Source organism: Poecilia formosa, unplaced genomic scaffold (genome assembly GCF_000485575.1).
Source record: "Poecilia formosa unplaced genomic scaffold, Poecilia_formosa-5.1.2 Scaffold494, whole genome shotgun sequence".
NCBI lineage: Eukaryota > Metazoa > Chordata > Actinopteri > Cyprinodontiformes > Poeciliidae > Poecilia > Poecilia formosa.
Window position 1 is genome coordinate 290,455 of NW_006800433.1, and position 23,941 is coordinate 314,395.

At 41.6% G+C, this 23,941-nt stretch overlaps 2 protein-coding genes across 2 annotated transcripts; one reads left to right on the top strand and one right to left on the bottom strand.

The window, feature by feature from the left end:
- Positions 1–2,821: 2,821 nt before the first annotated feature.
- On the bottom strand, positions 2,822–11,855 carry dnajb11 (DnaJ heat shock protein family (Hsp40) member B11). The gene is made up of 10 exons (XM_007578854.2): positions 11,660–11,855; positions 11,103–11,259; positions 9,673–9,770; positions 7,854–7,986; positions 7,566–7,708; positions 5,734–5,816; positions 5,598–5,655; positions 5,406–5,517; positions 5,146–5,305; positions 2,822–3,978 (listed from the first exon to the last, which is right to left on the bottom strand). The coding sequence occupies exons 1-10, from the start codon at positions 11,731–11,733 to the stop codon at positions 3,914–3,916; spliced, it is 1,083 nt and encodes a 360-aa protein (XP_007578916.1). The 5' UTR covers positions 11,734–11,855; the 3' UTR covers positions 2,822–3,913.
- A 1,649-nt stretch (positions 11,856–13,504) lies between these two features.
- On the top strand, positions 13,505–23,333 carry tbccd1 (TBCC domain containing 1). The gene is made up of 9 exons (XM_007578855.2): positions 13,505–13,724; positions 16,931–16,995; positions 17,084–17,350; positions 17,445–17,603; positions 17,770–17,886; positions 18,877–19,126; positions 19,221–19,407; positions 20,356–20,886; positions 21,865–23,333. The coding sequence occupies exons 2-9, from the start codon at positions 16,933–16,935 to the stop codon at positions 22,055–22,057; spliced, it is 1,767 nt and encodes a 588-aa protein (XP_007578917.1). The 5' UTR covers positions 13,505–13,724; positions 16,931–16,932; the 3' UTR covers positions 22,058–23,333.
- The last annotated feature ends 608 nt before the right edge of the window (positions 23,334–23,941 follow it).

Here is a 23,941-nt window from a genome sequence, read left to right on the forward strand (position 1 = left end):
TTTTTTTCTTCCAGGGAAGCATCTTTAATAAAGGATCAGTCTGAGGCGCACTGTGAGCAGCCTGGGGTTGGACGTCTTATGAATGCCTAACTGAGCAGAGGCATCCAGCTGTAGTGGGCTGACGCTAAGTGGTTTTATTAGCTGGAGAGTTGAGCTGCGAGGTAGAACAGCTGTTTACAAAGCTCCTCTGTTCCTCTGCGGAGCTTCTTCTCCCTGAAAAAGACGGTGCAGTGGGGCTGAGGAGGAAACTCCCTTTACCACAGCCCTGCTATCTCTGTGGGAGTTCATTATACACACAGACTGGCCACACACACGGATGCACACACAAACTCATTCATGAGCTGTGTGAGATTATTGCACATTCACAAACACTGGTGGGCAGATGTGCATTTTACCGCACCGTAAACTAACCACAGTGATTATTTCTGTGGACATCCCCCTTCCCCACCCATCCACACAGGCTCCCCCGGCAGCCTTCCACCCACAACGCATCCACCCACGAGGTCTGGGTGTGGATGTTAAAGGTTGAGGCAAGGAGCACCCACATGGCAGACATTACTATACGGAAAGCCACAGAGGAGTCAAAGGGTCAGATGATGGCAGGGGTAACACCGCTGTCACTTAGACCTCACACACAAGAGCTCCATCACTACACATTTTACTGCTTAGTGGACGAATTAATTCTCTGGTTCAGGGTATTTTTCGTGATCTTGTTGCAGTTTCACTAGGCTCATGTTTAAATTCCATGATTTTATTTATTTATACTTGTTGTAATGAGTAAACAATTTATGGTCATGTTCGAAGCTATGCTGATGATAAACAGTTCTATGTTGCATTGGTCCACTTTTTGACCAAATTTCAAATACTTGGGTATGGATAGTTTAGATTTTTCTTCAGCTCAATCTGGACTAAACTAAAAAAAAAATCAAAATTGGTATAGAAGTACGAGAGAAAGACTTTAAACATTAAAATTAATTAAAATATTAAGGTGTTTTATTTGGAACTAATCTCAGTTTAATGTCAGATTAAAAATCCTAGCCAAATAGTCCAGAACAACTTAAAAATAAATTAAACTCCAAGGTCTATGTCAAGACACACTAGTGCTCACCATCCACTATCACTGTCTGTGGCTGCTGTCCAATAGCTTGCCACCATCAGCATGTGAATGTGTATGTGAATGACTGATGGTAGTGTGAAGTGCTTTGAAGTCCTCTGGACTTGATAAAGTGCTATACAAGTACAGGCCATTTACCATCAATCAGTATTTGAGCCAAAGTGGAATTCATGGTGGACGACTTTGTTGAAAGCAAAGCATAAAAATCCAAGACCGGAATTTACCACAATGCATGTCGAAAAGCCACAAAGCTTCTGGGAGAATGTACTATAAGACAGATGAGTCAGAACTGGAGCCTCTTTGGCAAGGCTCTTTGTTCACAGATGCAAAATGAAGCAGACCGAAAACAGAACACCATCTGTACGTATAGAGGAGGCGTGATTCTGTTCTGGAGTTGCTTTACTGCATCTGGTAGAGCGACTTGAACAGTGAGCAGAAACCGAACCCGGTACGATGATTTCTCAAGACTATCAAGGCATTCTGGAGAGAAATGTGCTAGTGTCAGAATGCTTGGTCTTAGTCACAGGTCATTGGTCTTCCAACAAGGTAAAAACCTGAAACAAACAAAAAAGTCCTATAATAATGAAGAGCTTAACTGGCCTTTTATGAGCCCTGATCTAAATCCTGTTGAACATCTGGAGAAGGTAGCCTTCAAACCTGAGACCACTGGAGCAGCTTGTCCATGAGGAGTGGACCAGAACACCTGTGGAAATTTGATTGCCTCAATATCAAATATCAAGTTACAGGTACAATAATTTTTGTCAAGTCCTTTTTCATTAGTTTGGTTTTTATAATGGATGTGTTGGACTTCAATTCAAAAGCAATGTCTGATTTTCATTGATTCATTTTCAGTCTCTTTTTTTCTTTTGGTTTATCATTACTTTTGTCAGTTTCAATTTATTTCAGTGACCATGGGCTCTTCGTAGATTAATTTTGTCAACGAATTCGGCCCACTTTTAAGTAAGTGGGACGAATTTATACAGCGCTTTCTCTGTCATACTGACCACACAAAGTACTTTACAACAGTCACAAACACATTCAAGCACAGACTGGTGGGCAACTTGGGGTTAAGTGTCAAATCACTATGTGACAGGAAGAAGCTGTAATTGAACCCACAACCGTCCAACTACAAGAAGACTGCTCTTACAGAGATGATGGGGCGTATTTTTTTTTTGTTTTTTTTCGGACAATGTGCAGCTGGCTCCTCCAGAGCTCTCACAGCATCGCACAGTCCATAAAAAGTTGTGCGTCATTCAAACGTATTGAATCCGTAACTCTTCTGTAAAATCACCAAATTTCATAGGTAGCCGGTCCCAAGAATAAGGGGCTCGTCTCCCCGACGCCTGAATAAGACGCTGACATCTCCTCTGATTGGCTGACAAAGCGCCATGGCTGAATTATGAATATTTCATGCAAGTGTTTACACCCGTCGCTTCCATGTTTTTGAATGACCTATTACGTTTGCAGGCTTATTCACATAATTTTATTTTAACAAATAAAGTTGATATCTGATTTCTTATTTAGTGTAAACACTGCAATTACGAAATTGCATTTTATCGACATTAGCAGAAAAAGATTTTGTGCACATTTGCAGTGAAAATGCAGCTACTAAACTTTTGATGTCAGTTCGAGATTTGTCAGCTCCCTGCAAATCGACCCATCTCAGATCTGCGTGTGAACCAAATGACTTTCAGATCCGATCAGTCCTCCTGATGTGCTCATGGGTTTATTGTCAGTACAGATGTAGACACTCTAGCAGAGCAAAAACCTCAAGTTCTGCTTTAGAAACAGCAGCTTTCAAAGTCCAACAAGACCTGAGGGCTAAACTGCAGATAATGTGTTTGTACAGGGTGACGTTACTGTGCCATTTTATTGACACTGGTACCATCTAGTGGTATATTTGTGGTATGACATTTAATCAAATTTGTATAAATCTTTATTTATATTTTCAGTAAAGAACATTATCTCCTTGTACATGTAAAAACAGCCAAATAGTTTATATTAAAACCTTATTACCCTCGAAATTTGGACAGGGAGGCAGCTTTCAGTCACATTAAAAAGAGAAGATCCCATTGAAAATAATGATTGGAGGCCAGAGTCCCTTTGAGTCATCAGTGAGGGAGAAGAACGGGAGAAAATCTGAAAATGTCTGAGATGGCAAAGAAAGAGCAGTAAACCATCAGGTCTGAAGAGGAAAAGTAAATTGTGCTCACTGTATATTTGAGGAGATCAACTCTTGCCACAGTGAACTTCAGAGGGTGACACTTCTCCAATCAGGAGGAAAAAGCAAAACAACATAAATTAGGAGAACTAATGAAAAACAAACAGGTTTTGTTCCTCACCAGTGAACTGAGATTAAGAGCAGAGCAAATTCACTCAACGTGTGGCGCTGTTGAGTTTGCATCAACTAGATAAGGTCCAAGTAGAGCCATTTCAGGTGTGTGACCTCAGCTCAGCATCTCCCCCTGCAGGAGGAGTCATGGTACTTCAAAAAAAGGTCTTCTACAGGTTTTATGTTTCAGAACTTTAGAAATTATTGTTACAGTGGACTTTGTAGGGGAAAAAAAAAAAGTTCACAGACATTGCATCTGATTGAATATTTAAATAAAACACTGTTGCTGCTCCTCACAAGTTGATTTAAAAAATAAAAAACCTAACAAGATTCAACCGTCCTGAGAACATTCTGGAAATAATAAATACATCATGACCAGAACCCTGGAGCACACTGCTGTTGACTTGAACAAGTGTATTCTTGTGGCTTGTAGTAAAGAATCAGTCCAGGCTGTCTCTCCCAGTGGTTCAGTATCCCTGTAGTCCGTTGTAAACCTTCTGTACAGATCCCTGCTTCAAGATACTCCGGATACCTGGAACAACGCATACATTGAGGAACTATTAGTAACGGAAGAGTCAAGTGGTTTCGCCCCATGGCAGATGTAGTACAAGAATTACAGTAAAAATATGTAATCATTTAACAAATAACTTAAAACAAAAAGTTCAACAGGCTCTTCTCTGCCTTTTATTACAATGTCATCTGCAAATATGATGATCCATGGTGACTCCAGCAGACAAGCAGTTTAAAGCTGATTGATCTATTCTCACCTTGACCTGAAACTGTTATCTAGAATCATAAAACAAATATCACAGACCAATAAAACTCATTTTAATGTATAAATGTGGACTTTCTTAAAAATATGTCTATATTTCGACATTAATGGACAAGTGGTACCAGTCCCCATTTTTGAACCTAATTTGCTGCCATGATGGACTGAAGATTGTTGGTCCTTGTTTGGCTAGGCTACTCTAGGGTAGGCCAACAGCCTTTTCTGGCTCTCGTCTTGTACGAGTCTGACAAAAAGCCACGCACTGAGTAGTTTAACATAGCTTCCATGCCCTCCATTGTTATGCTGTGTTTGTAAAGATCAGTTTGTGTTATTTTTCAGATTCTGGGTGCGTCTGGTTATATGACAACCCCACCTAGTTGAGCCGTTAGTCATTTGTAATGGAAACCACTGACTGCCAATGCAGGCCTTCAGTCTGTGATCTTACTAAGATGTAATGGAAGCCCAGGTTGCTTTGATAGTGGCCATTTGCGTGGCTGGGTCTGGTGTCTCATCTTTCTCTTGATAAAACTCCATAAATTCTCTATGGGGTTCAGCTGACCAATCAACAGTGATGACATGGTTATTAAAGCCAGTATTGGTGGTTTTGGCAGCTGAAGTCGACTCCAATCGTTGCGTTAGAATCGAGGCTGTTGCCGTTGCTGTCGCTTGTGCACTTCTTTTCTACCACTAAACTTTCCATTAAAATCTTTACATTCAGGACTCTTAACAGCCAGCTGGTTTAGCCGTGACCTTGTGCATCAACTCAGTCTATAAAGTCTTATAATTATCCACAACATAACATTTCTGAAGTCCTTTTTTGTTACTCTTGGGGAACACTCCAATTTTTCGAGAAACTGAATTACCACAAATAAACACTTAAAATGTGTCACTCAACAGGCACAACAACAAGCTTCAGCTCCGTCTTCTCACCGTCTTTCTGCTGATCATCAAGTTGTGTCTGAGGAAACTCCACGTCGAAGGTGATGATGAGGGAACCTCGGATATTGATGTTGTCAAAGTTTGGCAGACCCTCTCCTTTCTTCCACATTCGAGCTCCGGGTTTAGTGATCTTGTCTCTCACTATGTGGACCTGTTAAGAGACGCATTCAGTTCAACTCCTACTTTCAATTGCCAGAATACCTTCTTTCTCCATCAACTTCAAACAGTGCAAGTTCTAAAAAAAGAAGGACCTTGTGCCCGTCCAAATGAACAATGTCCATCTCGAAACCGACCAGAGCCTCAACCAGAGAGATGGTGACGTTGGTGTAAAGGTCGTCTCCTCTGCGTTCAAACACCGGATGTCTGAAAGAGAAAACCCAAGTCAGAAATCTGCTCCCCACACGCTCGTCTCATATTCATCAGTAATGAAAGCTGCTTCATACTTCAGCACTTTGATGCGGAATCGCAGATCTCCAGGCTCGCCGTCAATGTGAGGTTCACCTGAAGTCACAGATAAAACATGAGGAACGGATGATAAGACCTGAACTAATTACTCTGGTTAGGCTTTGTGAAGATCACCTTCTCCAATGAAGGGATATTCCATCTCGTCTCTCACCCCCTGTTCAATCTCCACCTCCAGGGTCCTCTCCTCGTTCACCAGCCTGAGTTGAGAAAACGTCACGTTTAGAGAGGAGCTTATGCAGACTCACTTAACTGTCAATACAAGAACTAACAGACACAGTTCCAGTTTACGATAAAGCGGCTGGCAGCACTCGGTCGTTCATTCAGGCAGGACACACGCGCCGTAACTAGCAGTGCTCCAACTACAGTTTTCAGTCCGATCACCAATGTTTTAAAAGCCTGGCCTGCCTATTCCGATTTTGGTCAACACAATAACATAAAAAAGTGGCTAACGATAGATGCTAAGTTAGCAACACTGGGGTGACCATCGTTAACTGCAGGTGGGGACGTGATCTGGTGGGCGGGTTGGTCAGTCACACCAGAGCAAATGGACACAGTGGTTGATTTCCAGACCTTTGCGGAGGTAGATAAAGTCGGCGTCTCATGACTATTGGCCAATCGCTGAGCTCCCAAAATTATGGAAATCTGGCCCGATTTAATTGTTGCACTTTCTACATTTAACTTCATGTAGAAATAAATATTTTTGAAAATAAAAACAGACCACAGGGCAGACACCTGGGTTATATTTATGTTAAACGCTTTCAAGTCATGTCAAGATTTATAAGTGAAATTTCATTCTCATTTTGTATAAAAACCTTGATAAAACAGGGCATTATTACCCCTAAAGCAAAGAACTCTGGGTAATATCAGCCTGCTTGTGTCTTTTCGCAGGAAAACTAAAAGTGTTCACACCCTCATTTTAAAATAACTGAATTGAGGAATTCCAGTTGCTGGTCACACCTAAGCTTCTTCTACAAACAACAGAAATACAATAGGTCAATTTCAGCATGATACTGTGACAGGATGCTGTCTCGGTAACAGATACGCAGGTAGCATCCTTTACCAGGAGTATAAAGCTAACAGGCTTTATACCTGTTGGTATAGCACATGTTAACATCGAACTTTACAACACTTTGAAGTGGCAAATCACACATCTGTCTCAGTTTGGTAGTTGACAAATCCAGAAGAACGGAACCTGCCTGTTAACACTGTGCCAAATGTAGAGTTTGGTGGAGGCAGTGTCATGCTGTGGGGTAGATTTTACCAGGCTGTCTTCAGCCCCTTACCTCCAACACAGGAGACCCTTTTTAGGCCTATGAAGACCTTTTGAACAACCTCATGGTCCCAGCTATCTGAACAGTTTGGTGATGACAACATGACTCAATACCATCACACAAAGCAAGATCCATAAAGACATAGACAAACAAGACTAGTGTAGCAGAACTCAACTGGTCTGCATAGATTCCTGACCTCTACCCATTAGAATACTGTTCTCGACTTGGGAAAATACAAAGAACACCAGGGTTTAAAGATTGAGCCATGTTTGGAAATTACCAGAAGACCCCAAACATGCTGCCTCGGCTGCTCATACCCAACAGCTTCCTGACCCCATGTCTTCAGGATTGAAAGGATCCAGCAGGGTGATGAATTTGATCAGATCTGGTGTCTTTTTTCTGATGTATACAAGTATTTTAACGTTCTTCAGGGCACCACCATGACAGGGCCCTTAGCTCTGTTTGAAAGTACAATGATGATCCACATGTTTTGGCAGTGATGTATATGCTGCGTTTTGTAAACGTAATCAACTCCAAGCACTAACTTGATAACAGTGGATCACAAATAGTCAGGATTTGGTCCAGAACTTCATATCCAGGTCAACAACAAAAATAAGATGCATCATAATTTCAGCCTGAATGACTCCACCCTCTCTTTCATGATGAGGGACTCACTTGACGTTCGGACACTCGTCGCACACCGTCTCCTGAGTCATCTGGAAGCGGCCCGGTCCGAGCTGTGTCGTCCTCATTTCCTGTCTGCAGTTGCACTTCCTTTTGCCAGGAGCTTCTTTAGCTACAGGCTTGTTCCGCACAACCTGGCAACAAAACGGTTTCAGAAAGAATCAAAAATAAAACAAAAATACAGCAGAAAACTCCTATTTTGTTCTACAGATGGTATTAAAGGTAGTTCTGGAAAATAAGCACACGCTGGTAATTCAGAAAAGAAGCGGTTCTCCATACCTCCACAAAGTTCCCAGAGTACACCTCTTCCAGCGTGACCTCAAGGTCGAGAACTATGTCATTTCCTCTGGGGATGTTCCTGTCCTGCTGCTGCCGATTTCCTCCAAACATGAAGCCGAAATCGCCAAAGAAGCTTTCAGGGCAAAGAGGGTGAGGAAAATCAGTCAGTGGACATTTCTTTTCAAAAACACCAGGAGCCTCATGCACAGTGCAGTTTTCACACTAACTTGGCGTACGGAAAAATTTAGAAACGAGTGGCGCACAAAAAAAAATTCTGATGTATAAAGCCGTACATACACCTTTCCTTTATACATTTCAATTTGCAGGAAATAAAGCACAGCTGTTGGTCTGCCTGTCGCCATCCATAAATATATCTTAATGTAAATTTGTATAAATACCCATAAGTCTGCCACCACGTGAAGCAATAACCATGGTGACGTCCTTGTTTGTAGCAGCATAAGTATTTATAATAATAATTATATATTTTATGTAAAAGGTGCTTTCATGGCACAAAAGGTAACCTCACAAAAAACAAATGAAAATAATACATTTTAAAGAAAAAAAAATCCAAACAAAAAAAAAAAAAAAAGAAAATAGAGATCCAAGTGTAAATTCCTGTTTGAACAGCAGAGCGTTCAGCCAGGATCTAAAGACAGACAGCGTGTCAGAGAGTCCTTGGAGTGAGAATGTGCACCGGTACCAGTGCTGCACGACTCCTTCTTTAAGTTTTGCTCGGAGCTCCAGGATGATCAGTCTGGATTAATCTAAACACTAATAAACCATCATCAACATTTCCCAGCAGATCAATATGATCTCTGAAGACACGCTCCCTCTGAATCCTTCCATTGGTTGATGTTCCCCATCAGAGCCAAAGCTCCTCAGAAAGCGGCTCACCTTTATGCAGCTACTGATAAACATGTGATTACATACACACCTTGATCACCTTAAAAATAATCAAACCTGTCTGGAGTTAATCTGCGGATCCAACCCCGTTTTCTTTTTCAGTCAGAATGAAATTACCCCATAGATGCATTTCATGCGCTTCGGCTCACGGACCAACGCGTTACATCTTTATGAGACAAAAACTGAAGAAAAGTACTATTTACGTTCGAGTGAGGTTTTCACATCCTTTTATTTTGTGTGTGTCAAGTCATTGTCCGAGGATAAACGTGGTTCAGTTTCGTCGTTTACGTTTAAACAATGACATATTAAGATCATGAAAAAACATCGGGTTTGATGCTTCTTGATTCAAATTCACTGAATGGAGTCAGACTTCAGTGTCTTTATGTGACTTCTGAGGCTTTCTAGTTTGTTATTGAAAAGTTTGCGTGGCTGCCGCACATTTTCGCAGCAGGTCAAACGTTTGCATACATTTACGCAAACTTTCACGCCCCGTTCGTTTTGTTACATGCCGACTTGTGCGTAAAATATGCCGCCGCACATTTTTTGTGTATACGCATGTTTTATACATGAGGCCCCAGAGCTGAATATGTGATTCAGCCGTTTGAACAGATCTGGACTGAGAACCTCCAGACCATCTGAGCCAGATAACATTTAGTCAGGTTTAGACGTCCAACTGCTTGAAATACAAAACTAGTACTTCCTGCTCAAAGACCACAACAGAGAAGTTTAATAAAATATCTTATCATTAATGGTCTGATTTATGATGGGACTCCATTAAAACTTTAAACTTGTCAGTCTCTTTGCTTGAGGCAGATCTACAGCCTTTTACCCCTAATCTGACCAGATCCTTGGATATTTTTTTTATGTTTATAATATAAGACAATCCAATGATTTCTAAAAGGACCACAGCACTAACCTGGAGAAGATATCATTATGAGAACTGTGATGACCTTCTTTGAGTCCATCTTCTCCGTACATGTCATACTGTTTCCTTTTCTCCTCATCAGACAGAACCTGGATACAAAACAGCCAATCAACTTCATAGTAAACACATGCACAGTATCATGCAGAGGTATTCTGAACTTTTTCCACATTTTAAGGCCAACATAAAATAGTTAGATAATTTGTAAGTAAATATATTGTTGAAGTCGGATGCATGATCTGATATTAATATCTGTACAGTATGGGTGCATCAATTTATAGGCCAGCCAATTTCTTGGTGCCCATTTCCTTAATTTTGGAAGATCGGTCATCGACCGATTTTTACATGTGAAGCTGATCTTATCCACCGATGTCATCAACCTCAGAAAAAGTCTAAAAATCAACGACTGTGCTTTTCTTTTCTCCCATGAGAGAGGTTTGACTGACAAATCGGCCAACCAGGTCATGTCTGCACATTTACAGTTAACAATAGTCACCCCATTGTTGCCAATTGAGCAACTTTCTTGATATATTGAGCAACATTTCAGACAAAAAAAAAATGGTATCGGCCAAAATTGGAATCAGTAAGTTAGGCTTTTTCAAAGATAGGTAATCAGCGATCATCCACAATACTGCAATTGGTGCATCCATATAGTCCTGATATTGAAAATATGTGCACGATCCATAAGGACAGATATATTCAGTCTAATTCTATGTCTTGCTGTGAGCGGCGTCATGCTTTAGTATTTATTTTGCATTATATTTGGAATCCCGAATTGCACTTTGTGAACCATTTGAAAGAAGGTTGGTTGCAGTTTGTGCATCATGCAGGCTGCATCAACTACATAAAGTATTGTGCCGAGTACAAAGTAAAAAAAAAAATCGTGTCGTATTTTAAATAGTAAAAGGTTAAGCCACATATACTGTGTCAAGCTTTATCTCTATCAAAACGCGCTTACAGTAAAATCCAAATATATTAATGAAATCTGATTTCCAAGCTCACAAATCTAACAGCACTTGTGATTTGTAAGAATACTTAAGATATGCAAATCAAAAGTCAGTAACAAGGGAATGTGAACGTTTGAGACGGAAACACCTGCAGCACTCATTAAAATCCACTCCCAGTCATCCACGTCTGACTTTTCCTGTCGCCAGCTGTGATACGCTACAACCAATCAGCTGCAGCCACACGGTGTAGTCGGCCAATCACAGAGCTTTGGTCGTTTTTAATAGTAACCAAATAGCAAGCGCACAAAAGACTTTTATAACAAAGCCGTTTGGCACTTCTGGTACAATTTTGTTCTACATTGCATTTCATTGAAGTTTAGAAACACTCTTGCTGTTGAGTAACTATGCTGTAAGGAGGAAGTGTGTGTTGGGCCTCATTCATCTATTACTGGTACAAAACAATAGTTGTATGCTCACCTCATAAGCTGCTCCCAGATCTGCGAATTTGTCCTGTGCTTTGGGGTCGTCGGGGTTCCTGTCGGGGTGTAACTGTAGAGCCAACTTTCTGTAGGCCTTCTTTATATCCCTGATGGTTGCCGTCTTGCTCACCCCCAGGATCTTATAGAAATCTCGACTACATCAAAGAGGGAGAGAGGGGAATGACGACATGTTCATTATTCCATGGACAGAAACACACCGAGCTCTGGTAGCTTCCTAGTCAGTGAAGCAGTGGTCTACTAGAGGAGACAGCAGCCGGTGTTAGGTTCAGGCTCCCTCCGTGTGTCTGCTAGCTCCATGCTAACTAAGCTAACTAAACCAAAACATGACCGCTAACACCAACCAGCACGTTGGGGTTCAACAGCATAAAAGGGCTTGTCGAAACAACAAAACGCCTCTTGGAGGTTCTGTTCAGAATATCAGCCTGCTCTCCTCCACACCCGACCCGGGTAGACCAATCACAGCTAAACATGTGTACCTGCTTGCAGTGCCGTTTCACCGCTGGGTCGCTGCTTCTGCGAGCGACACCCGCTTACCTGGCAAGCACTGCCGTGGTGATATAAAGCAGCAGGCAGCACGCATTCCAGATGTTAATCCCTTTCTTAGCCATAGATCCCCGGAGTCACGAAGGAGAAGATACAGAAGGTACCAGCCGGCTTTTGAAGCTCAGATCCCGCAGCCACTCACAAGCCTTCTTCCTCCTGTCAGAGAGAGCCCTCCCACCGCGGCGTGTCCACTATCTCCGCCCACACTTAAAGAAGCTCCAGCCGCATGGACCCATGAGTCGAGGTTACTCTTTCTGTTGAGAGCCAAAAGTGACACAATAAATCAATGACATCTGGATATAACTGGAAACATATATGCATTGAAAATAATGTTATTTATAATTATTGAAATGTTAAAATAATTTCTAAAAGCTTGCATTCATTGTATGTTAAAATCCAGGTTATTTAGCATCAATTTAATTAACTGTTTAATAGTTTGTGTAATCTCAGTAAATTTGCTGTTGGCCTGCAGTAAATCAGATGTTGAGGTCATTGTCATTCGCTGTTATCACAAAAGTTGTCTGAAATAACCCATGACAATTAATGCATACCTAACTGCAAAAAAATACTTTTTGCTGTAAACTTATCCTGTTAATTACATTTTAAATAGTGCTTTTTTTTATTTACCATAATATATTGTAACATACTTAATTTCTTCTGAAGTAAGTTGTTACTGATTCACAATCTGGAAATTATTATTAAAAATATTTAAGATTTGCACATTATTGAAAGATCTCTTTAATTAATAAATTGTGTAATGTAGTTTGATTAGAAAGCAAAATACAAACAGTCTTACAGTCATTTCAATTTATTATTGCTCACTAGTTGATAATTAAACCAGAGGTTATTCATGGTCATGAAAAATGTTATCAAAAAGCAAGCTAGTAAGCTCACAATGTGAAAGAACAATGCAGTGTGGATGCAGTTTCAGATAAAGTCAATTCAATTTATTTGTATGTTGCAAAAATTAAAATTTATTTTAAAATGTGCATAGTTCATTTAATCCAGTCATACAGTCAAAAGTAAATTACATGGATTTTATTTCTGTCCTCATTATAGAACACAATCCTGTGTTCTAGTTTATTTTTCCTGCTGACTTTTAGAATGGAAAAAGTCCAGAGTTATATTAATTTGAAATTAATGCCAGTGGTGCTGATGTGGCTAAGCATGAGGAGCCCCATTTGAATCAGGGTCTTCCCAAGCCTTTGTTAGGTCTTGTGGAAAATTCTGTTCCCTTGTGAAAATCGAACTTACAGGATTTGTTGTTGATGAAGAGGGGAATAAGCACAGTTAAAGAGTCTGTGAAAAAATAATAAGCACCCATATTAAAGAGGGGGAACAGATTATATCACCTAAAATATTTGGTACCCCCCTCATCACTTTGGCAAACAAAGAACAAATGTTTACAAATTCTCAGTGATTGTTATGCGTGATAGTATGATTGGTCACCAAAAATTAACAACTGGAAATTGATTTTATCCAGCAACCTGTCATATTTTACATTAGAACGGGATTTTCCAGAAAGCCTGGACTCTAATTTTTTTAAGGAAGTCTTAATTTTTTGTGCCCTACTATCAGCCAGCTTCCATCCTCTTATATCATCAGTGAAAAATTATAAATACACACAACGTGTTGGAAATCCGTGTTTGGTGACTGACGTTTAATTGTCAGGTTAAGTGACAAAAGTTGGAACTCATAATTATGTCAAGTTACAACCTTGACATAATTATATGAGTTGTTTTATCGAGAAATCGATCAGAAAATGGTCTGACCCGCTTCTCTGGCTGCAGTGCGCGCTCCCGACACACGGGAAACAGATTTTCGAGACCAACTCCTTCATGCAAAGTGCTGCGCGCGCTCCCGCGAGCTGCGCGCGCCGCTTGTCGGGAAGGGAGGCGCCAAAGAGGAAGAATATTCAACTTTACTGTGTGTGAATGAAAACAAACCGTGACAAGTATACTCGGAACATCGGCGTCCGTCTAATGACACCGTGACGAGCAGTTTATCCTCCCGAGGGACTGAACACATCGTTTCCTGTGTGGGACAAAGTTCGGAGGTAAGAGCGCTCCTGGCTCTGTTAGCCAGCTGTAGCTAACGTCGGCTTGCAGCTGAACTTTAGTCAAGTTTACTTTTCGGAAAACAAGTTGGCTGTCCTTTGTTATTGCGTCACGAAAATGTTCTATGATTGATTTACTTCATTTACTTTCTACTGTGGTGCGGCTTAAGAAAGCAGCTCAGGTTAAGTCGCCCTACGAAGAGATGAAATGTCAGGTGTGGATGACACCAGCAGTTGTCATGGGAGCAAAGCTGGGTCTATGTTATGTTCCACATCCAATTCCACCCTCAGTGTTCAGACTTCAGGCACAAATAAATGCTACCACTTTTAGAAGAAGCTCAGAATCTTTGAGCAACATCATAATGAGGATCATGTTCAGAATGAACAAGCATACCTGTCTATCTGGAATAAGTAGGCGTGCCCAATCTGCAGGTTTTAACTGTTGCTTCATTCCAAAAAACAATGCTATGGTGCAGCTATAGAAGGTAGCTGTGCTTATGCAGTTAAATCAGCAGCTAATGAGGGTATATATAAAAAATATTCTGTAATCTGTAATTAAAAACTGATATGTTCTTGTGAACACTGCCATGCACTGTTTGAGGTAAATAAATCTGGCCTTTTTATTTTACAACTAAATATCTAGAAAGGTGATTTGGTCTTCACTGGCTTCTGTCGTGATTTAAATTTAACTCCAAGCACAGAAAAACCTCACAGTCATTATTAACTCATAATGATTCCTTTGCAAAACAAATATGGAGCTGGTACTTTGTTGAAAATTAAGTACTTCATTTCAAAGTATGACAGAGGCAAAAAGCAAATCACAAGGAAAATATCAAGACAATATGGCCGAACAACAATGGGCAAAACAAAAAAATAGTCACATGAATCATGATCAGAGTATCGGGATGAAATAACCAGACCAAAATAGCACTGTTCAATGTTAGGTTAACCATTTACATAGACAATCTAGTCTATGTAAATTTTGTAACCATGGGAACAGTGTTGACACTTACATGTTCACACACATGTTCAGGTGTTGTACTATAAACATTTCTGGCACATTTAGATTCCCATGTTAAAGGATGGCATTCGTTCGTTTTTGCAGGGGCCTCATACAGTATGGTAGTATGATTTACAACATTTGTTATGAAAGGTAATCATTTTCTGCTTCATTTCCAAAACTGAGTCACCATTAAAACCCAGCACCTGGACTGCTTCTGCTAACATTTGTGAAAGAACGAGTCGCTGTCGGGTGCTCGGTGAATTCCAGCAGGCTTTCCTGGGAAGTCCAGTCAAACTTCTCCACTACTGAATACGACACAGACTGCTACTAGGGATGTTATAGCAAAGTGAAAGAATGAGACCGTCAGCTGTCAGAAAATAACTTTTTCCCATCTAAGGGAAACAACTTCCTCCATATGGTGTGTTCTCTACCTGTAAACTGAACTTTGAGGCTTATGACACTCTGTTTTCTTGTCACTCTATAAAGGCCTGATTTGTGGAGTGCACAAGTAAGTGTTCTCTGACATTGTTCTCCAACTAGAAAACTTCTGAAACCAATCAGCTGCGTTGAATTTTCAATTCAGTTTATTTTCACAGCACCAATTCACAACAGATATTGTCTCAAACTAAAAATAACTCAGAGGGATTTCTTTAAAAGGGGAGGAATTGCATGTAAACACTAAAATGTTTTGATTTCTGCGATTAAAAAAAAAATCAGATAGGAATGGGTGATATGGACTTAGTTTTATCGGGACACTTGCTACTAATGTGATAAAAGTGACAATAAGAGCTATTTATTACTTATTTTTTAAGTAACAGTGTAGCTGTGACTGCATGGCACAGCAATCAAAGCTGCACAAACACAAATACTGCTCTTAAAAAACACACTCATTTGTTTGTTATGCCCTTCCTTAGGACGCCAGTCACAAAATGAAGTATAATAAGTATCACTAAAGTGCACATAGTAACTACATTTAATCATATTTTCAAATGTATTATTATTTATTGATACACCTTAGTTGAACAAACAGTGGAGAAAAATAGCAGAATTAATAATCCTAACAGTAAGGACAGTTTTGTTGTTTGTTTAAACATCGATTGGAATTTATTGTGTCAATGATGAATCAAAATTCGTATAAGAAATTCAAGATATTAACACAATAAATGGCCAGCCTTATATTTAAAGCCGTTTACAACAATTTGTTCAGCTAACTTTACAGTTGTGCCTGATTTTTTTATTTACCACATAAAACCTCAATAAATCCACAGTGAACTGTGGTTGCAACATGACAAAATGTGAAAAACTTTGATGGAACATGAACACTTTGGCAAGCCACTCCTTGCTTTCAATCCAGTCCAATTTAAAATACTTTGTTCATCCCAAAGGGCGATTAATTATTGTCATAACTTATATCATCCAAGTATCTTCAATGAAACGTTGTGGATGATGATTTAAATTGTGTGATTGAGATCCTGTGAGCAATAAGCTTCTCTCATAGCAGTCGGTAGCTATGTTTCCATCCAATTGTCAAAAAAAGATAATGCGAATTAGAAGCATTTCCTTCTACTGGTTTGGAGCGAATCAACCAGACTGCACAAAACGTGATCTTGTCAGATGTTGACTCTACGAATGGCTGTAATAAACCAGGTGCAAAGGTTGCAAACCAGCATGAACCACACATCTCAGAAAAATGGAGAGACTCCTCGAGGGTAGGACTTAACTTAGAAATTTTTCAGAGTTTCATGCCTATAGTAAGGCACAGAGCTAGCAGTGTATGACAGCATTCCACCACTCCCGTCCCATCTTGGAGCTTCGGTGGCCGGCCACTCCAGGATGACAGTTTTCCCCTACGTGCTCAAGGTTGGGACTGTGATTCGCCACTTCATAATTTATTTTGCACATGTGTTTCCATCTTCCTTTAACACTCGTACTCTTTTTTGGAAAAAGCCAAAAACCACTTCAAGCAAACGTTAAAAGCTTTATTGCGAAATTGAATAAGTTATTTTGTATTAGTATATTTCTATTTACTTTTTCTGTTGCGATACTCCAAAATGCACAGGAAAAAAAAAAAAACATTGATGGAAACATGGGTACTCGCGCAACGAATTTGCTCCTCCTCTTTAATCTCTATGGATTTATTTCACTTTCATTCTGTGTATAACTTCTTCTGTGCATCATGTGAAAACTCTTCCTCTCCCCTCAGACATGGAGGCGGACAGTGTGAGCATATGGCCACGCATGGAGCCCTTCTTACTGGGTGCCCTGCAGGTGAACGCACCGACCGCCGGTTGAATGCTTGACATCATCCAGACTCGTGTAGATGTGTGAAATGACCCAGAGTGTTGTCCATTTTCAGGTGGCTCCCACCTCCAAGCTCAGCCTGCACTACCTCCGGAAGATGGCAGTCTATGTCCAAACTCGGGAAGGCTGCTTTCCTGACCTGAGCTGGTCCATGTGGCGGCATATCGCCTGTGGAAAGCTGCAGCTTCCAGAAGACCTGGCGTGGCTCTACTTTGAGACATTCGACCTGCTTTTGGGTCACACTCCAGAGGAAAGGCTGGAGCGGGCAGAGTGCCTGTCCCAGTGCTCCTCCAAAAGCGAGTTGGACCAGCAAAGAAGTAAGGTAAGAGGACACCAGTGGTGGAGAGCGGCAATACCAATTATTGTTTCTCATGTAACCCAAAGTTGATGCTGAGCCGTTGTGTCTCTGTCCCCAGTTGTCAGTGGACACGCTTCAGTTCCTCCTCTTCCTCTACATCCAGCAGCTGAACCGCGTGTCTCTGCGGACGTCTCTGATCGGTGAGGAGTGGCCCAGTCACCGAGCTCGCTCCCCCTCTCCATCAGAGCGAGAGACCAAGGCCAGCTCTCAGAACAAGGTGACAGACACTGAAGCAATCAAAGCTGCACCATTCAGTCGGGACCGACCCGACTGAATGGTGCATGTTTGTTGTCTTGAAACTGGAAGCACGGGTCTTATCACCATCTCCTGGTTCTTTGATCTGTCGCTTATAGCCCTTCTTTGTTGCTGGCTTTGTTTGGCAGAATTGGGACGATCAGGCCCATCTGTCGTTCGTTCAGAACCACTTGGCAGATATTTTGGAGCTGCTGGTAGAACCGGGGCAGTTGTCTCAGTCAGGACAGGCCAAAAGAGACTCTCAGGTGAGACTCTCAGGTGAGCCTGTGCTCAAGACTTGAAGTTGCAAAGGGGCAATCAACATCATGTTAAATCCCATAAATTGGGAATGGGATGTTACTCATGTTCATGTGTGTTTGAAGACAGGGAAGTGAAATATTTGTGGCAGTGTTCAGCTGTTAGCTTTGCATGTTGTTTGTATACCTGTAACCTGGGTGCTGTGTTGATATTTAGGAACTTGTTTGGTTTCAAGCACCAAGAAACCTGCCCTGTTGAATCAGGTCACCAGATAAACCCACTAAACATCATAAAGTCTTACTGATGCCAAGTTTAAAGGGGCAGTATCATGTGTTTTCCAGGTACATAGTGCCATTCTACAGCACAATCAAGTAACTATGTTAATTTCAGTTGCTAGAAAAATTGCTGTATATGAAATATGACTTAAAAGAAAATCTTGTTTCTAACTTAATGCCTTGAAATTGGGCCTCTGTCTCTTTAAAACCTCCTGCTCTTCCTGAAACTCCACCTTCAGGGATTCATCACAACATGGCTCCTCTATTAACGCTTTAACAACGTTTTTTCCAGCATTTCACTGAGAAGTAGCTCCTATAATGAGCTCAGCAGATGCACAATTCCACCAGGCGTTTGTTAACTGCTGCTGGCTGGTCTGAGCTGAGTGGGAGAGGGCTGCTCTGTGAGGCAGAAGCTCCAAGGAGGAGCTGTGTCTTGAAGACGGGGCTAAGTTCAACCAGGCGTTTTGCAGCTGAATGGTTGCCATGGGAGATTAAAGGGTTTTTCAAACATGCATGGAAGAGTTAAAGCAACACTCTGGGTATGTTTCTGATGAGGGAATAACATCACAACATGATGTAAAGCTCAAAAAAGTTGATTTTACACAATACTGCCCCTTTAAAGCCCACGGATATTCTTGTTCACCATGTGTTCTGACCAGATGTGTTCTGAATTTCTGTGCTGTAGAAAGATTTAAAGCGCTGTAGTTACCCTTCTGTCATCAGATCTCCCTGGAAGCCGTGCGGAGTTTAGGCCTCCTCCTGGAGGGCTCGGTTGGCCATGGAAAAGGCATCCAGCCCATCCACAAACTGTTGATCAAAGGGCCGCTCCAAACGCCGTCTGGCTACTCCATGCTGAGCCGCTCCTTCCCTCTGCACAAACTCCTCTCATGTCTCCAACAAAACCTCACCCTCAACCCGTTTGGGATGACCGCCTGCCTCCGCTCGGGGAAGAAACTAGCCTGGGCCCAACAAGGTGTCACTGAGTCTCCTGGTAGTCAGACTCCTTCGGCCTTCAGTCTGCCTGCCTGGAAGAGTTTGACTCCCTACCTGTTGTCTTTTCATTCCAGTGGAAGGAGCCATGAAGAGAGCCAAGATAGCCCGCAACACCCACATGGCCCCATCCGGCAGCAAGATGGTGCTGATGTCCCAGGTCATCAAACAGACTCTGGCTAAAACATCTGACAAGCTGACCGGCGCCAACATCAAGATCCACAGATGTTCTGATGCCTTCATATACCTCCTATCTCCTCTCAGGTGAGGCCAGCTTCTGATTTGTGTTAATGTTAGCGCCAGCAGTATGAGTGATCTCCGTCTCACATTAACACTTAGAGTCATATTCAATAAATTGGAATATGGATTCGCTCGCTTGTTAGATTAAAAGCAACTCTTGAAAACAACCTTTAAACAGGTAACATATTTTCATTAGACCCACACTTCTGCATTAAGAATATTTTAATTGGTCTGATGTAATATTCTGAACTTGAATATTATGCTTTCGTCAGCTTTGTGCAAGAAATCATCATTAACAAAAATAAAACATTTTTTTTTACTTATAGTCTATTGGGAAGTAATCTACATAATGTACAACTTGTGAACTGAGTTACTGAAATATATTAACTTTTCATTAATGTTCTACTTTATTGACAATGACTAGTTGAGGACAGCTGGAATGATACTGGCTCAGAGCTCTCCCACATTTCTAGGAACCTCTTTCCTTGAAGCAGGGAGGAGTAAAACGACAGACGCCAAAATGATTAACAATAAATAACACCTGAGCGATGTTTCCACAGCTACACACCTCGAGTCTTGAAAGATCCTCCCCGAAAAGGAAAACATGCAGATCTGTCTGCACAAAAACTGTTGATGTGCTCCAAGTTAAACTGTTCATTTGACAGAAGGATTCTAATTTGTTAAACCAGCTTTAACTTTGTTTGAATCAAATACAACATGGTGCATGTCGGTGCATGTATCCCACATTTTACTAAGCAGAGTTTCTTTTCCTCTGCTTAGTAATATGCTTAAATTCAGTGGGTCATCTTGTCCTGTCTCTATTTTGAATTTAGATGTTATTTCCTAACTCAATGAGAATCGATAGGGAATCGAATCGATAAGTGAGATCTATGATGGAATCGCTATCGGTACGCTCGTGTCATTCCCATGGAACATGAACTCACCGTGTTGTGTTTTTGTTGCATTCTTTAGATCCGTCAGTGTGGACAAATGCCGTGACAGCACAGTGGTTCTGGGTCCAGTCCAGACCAGCGTCCACATCCACAGCTGTCAGAACGTACGTGTGGTGTGTGTCGCCGGCAGGGTGTTGATCGGCGCCTCCTCGCGCTGCACCGTCCACGCCCTGACCCCCACCTGCCCGCTGCTTCTGCCAGGAAACTCCGACTTAACCCTGGCTCCCTTCCACATTTTCTACCCCTCCCTGGAGGACCACATGGCCAGCGTGGGGCTCGCTGTGGTCCCCAATGCCTGGGATCAGCCCTTGGTTCTGGGAACCGAGGGCCTCGCCAGCCCCCCACTCAGCTCGCCCTCCAGCTCGGACAGCACCTGCTACCGCCTGCTGCCCCCCTCTGAGTTTCACACGCTGGCTGTGCCTTTCCAGATGGAGGGCGACACGTGCGAGGTACCTGGCGGTCTGCCCCCTGCCTACCAGGCAGCACTGAGGGAAAAGCAGAAAAGGATACACAACTGGCAGAAAACAGTGATGGAGGCCCGACTGAACAAGTGGGTATTAGGAAAAACCTGGCAGCGCTCCATGCTTGGTGGATTGATTATTAAAGTGCAGTATGCAACTTTTTTAAACAATAAGTTTGTTTTCTTTACATATTTGTTAAAACTGTCACTATGTTGTCACAGTATATTATGAGACAGATGATCTGTGAAAAGATCAAGCCCCTCTGCTGGTGGTCCTGTGGTCCTGCTGTCATCTACAGAAATACACCGCTCTGTCCGAAACAACCAATCAGAGCCAGGAGGAGGGTTTAATGCTGTTAATCGGACTCCTGTAAGCACTGCTCACATCCTCCCCCTTTTTCTTGGCTACTCTACAGTTCGTTACCCACAACAGAGCCTACCATAAATGCTAAGATGTGTTAGCATAGCCAACAATGTTGGCAGATAAACGACTCTCCTGTTGTTTCCATGTAGCACCATGTACACAAGTTGATTGACATCGCTAAACCCCTCCCCCTGGTTCTGCTTGGCTGTTTTTGACCGTCTTTCTGTAGGAGCACTGGGAAGAGGTAGAAGAGATTATCTGTCTCTGTGACAACATGGTGACAGTTTTAACACATATTTAAAAAACATGGGTGTGGCAACTTTATTTAGTGTTATCGGAGTAAAAGAACTGCAACCTTTTAATTATTTCATTTCAAAATGTTCCTTCCATTTTACCATTATATGCTGCTTGCTGTTCATTTGGATAAAATTCCAAAATAAGGTGATCAATGTCGTCATGTGAAAACTTTTAAGGAATATGAATACTTTAGCAGTGCACTGTAAACCAGGGAGGAGTTTGATGGAAAATGTCTCCCAAAGATCAATGTGGATTTGATCTATTGGCTTCTGCACTGTCTGACCCAGACAGACTAGTGAACCCGTGGCAGGGCAGGGGGGCGGATGGAGGGAAAATCTCTCAGCGGGCTCTGAAACTCTTTCCTGACTTTTTAAACCCCTTTTTTTCTGGATGTTGTGTGTTTGTAGGGAGCAGAAGCAACAGTTTCAGGAGCTGGTGGAGCTAAAGTTCCACGAGTGGCTTTTGGAAACTGGCCACCGACAGGAACTGGACAGCCTGATCCCAACCATGGCCAACTCCCAGAAGAACTCGGACGGAGCGGCGACAGACTCCAGCCGGGCTAAAGACGCCAAACCTGTCCAGACGACTGCTGCTTATTGAGCTCGTGACTTGCTGCTGTGTAGGGGCATGTTTCTGACCTGATCCAGAACACCGTACAGGCAGACTGCATCCTTTGTGTGACGGGTTCTGGCTCGGGCAGTTGCTGCGCTGCAGGTTCAGGTGTGACCTGTTTTCAGGCTCAGGAAAGGCAGCTAAGTCCTCAACATGAAAGAGCAGGCAAAGGAGTAGATCGGCATGCTGTAGAGCAACATAGCAACAGGTTGCTGTTCTTGGAACAACACTTTTAAGGGGTATGAATACAAAATGCACTGCAGAAAATATGCCAAGATTTCAATGGGCATTTAGAGAAAAACGACTCCTGTTGTTTGGTCAAAGGACTGCTTAAATTAGTTAAAGTAGAACAAGAGTTGTGAAGGTTTTTTTTTTTTTTTACCCAGGTGGAACCAGTTGACCAAGAAAAATTCTAAGAATAGGTTTCCTTTTCCATGACAAGGCATTGCTATTATCTTTCCAATACTGTACATAGTTCAAACCTTCATAAGCATCCACATGCTTTGACTACCTTCCACGGTGACTTACAGGGTAAACATGAGGCACATTAGCTGTTACTGGCTGAACTGTGAGGTTCAGTTCTTCCAGCACTTCCTGCCTTGTGTCACACAGAGAGCACTCTGAACAGAAGTACGGTGCAGAATATCCCGAGAACCTGCGGTAGAAACTAAAGTGAGCAGCAGTAAACCAGGAAGGAGCTCTGGTGGAGTCTGTGTGTTGGGTTCCATTTACATCTGCGGCCAGAACTTGGATCTGGGAATATACGCCACAACCCGTTCATGTAAAAGGTGGAAAACCAGCCGGATCTTCTAATCACCAGTTGGTGAACAAACCCAAACACCGAGAGCTGTACGGTATCCGTCACTATGAGACTCTTGTAGTTTGATAATCCTGTGAAAATACTAGTTTCGTTGAACAAACACAAAAATCAAAAAGAAAGATAATTCACCTTAATTTAAGTTAAAAAAAAAGCAACAAATGTTCTTAACACTACCAAAATTACAAAATATATTGATACTTTTAATATAGATCTCTATGCAATGTATTATTGATCAGTTTAATACTAGTGTGTAGGATATTGTAGTATTTCTTATTTTGCTTTTTATAGAATAAAACTAGTCAAACTAGCAGTTTTGAAACTGTAATCTGTAAAAGCTCCACCTGGATCCCAGGAACCTATCCACATCAAGGTGAAAGTGCTTCACATTAACTCAGATAGGCAGAAATAAACATATTTTAAACCTTTGGAAGCCATGTTGGATTTTAAAATTTGATTGGTGAGAATCAGATTTTCCCCTTGGAAATCCAACTGTTTGTTGTTGCTGCTTCAAAATTCCCACCTTTTATTTTGAAACATACACCTTTTCACACACAATGACAATGGGTCAGACTTGTCTTTCTTTGGTTCTTTTTTCTATTATTTCTTTTTGTATTTCAGTGCCACCCAGGCTCCGTGTCTGAGTTGGGCAGATGCTGATCTACAGCCAGTTGGATAAAAGTGTTGAGACACAAAAAAAAGACTTGGTGTGTTGTGCTGCACTGTGATCCTCCTGGCAGCTGTATGTCCTTATTATCTGTTTCAGTGTGGATTTATCCTGTTCTTACAGCAGGAACAGCCTGCTGGGCTGACATGTGCCAAGTAACAAGCATGCTGCAAGCACAATAATTTCACATGACATGTATGAATATTTGTGAACATCAGCTGTTGATTATTTTTTATAAACCCTTTGTTAGAAGTTGTATTACCTCGAAGTGTTTCTCAGTAGCTTATTTGCACTCACTAGCTTCCAGCATATTTACAGTTTATGTGTAACAGACACATTGATCACAGAAAGCTCACTGCAAAAACGCTAAATCAAGTATTTTTGGTTT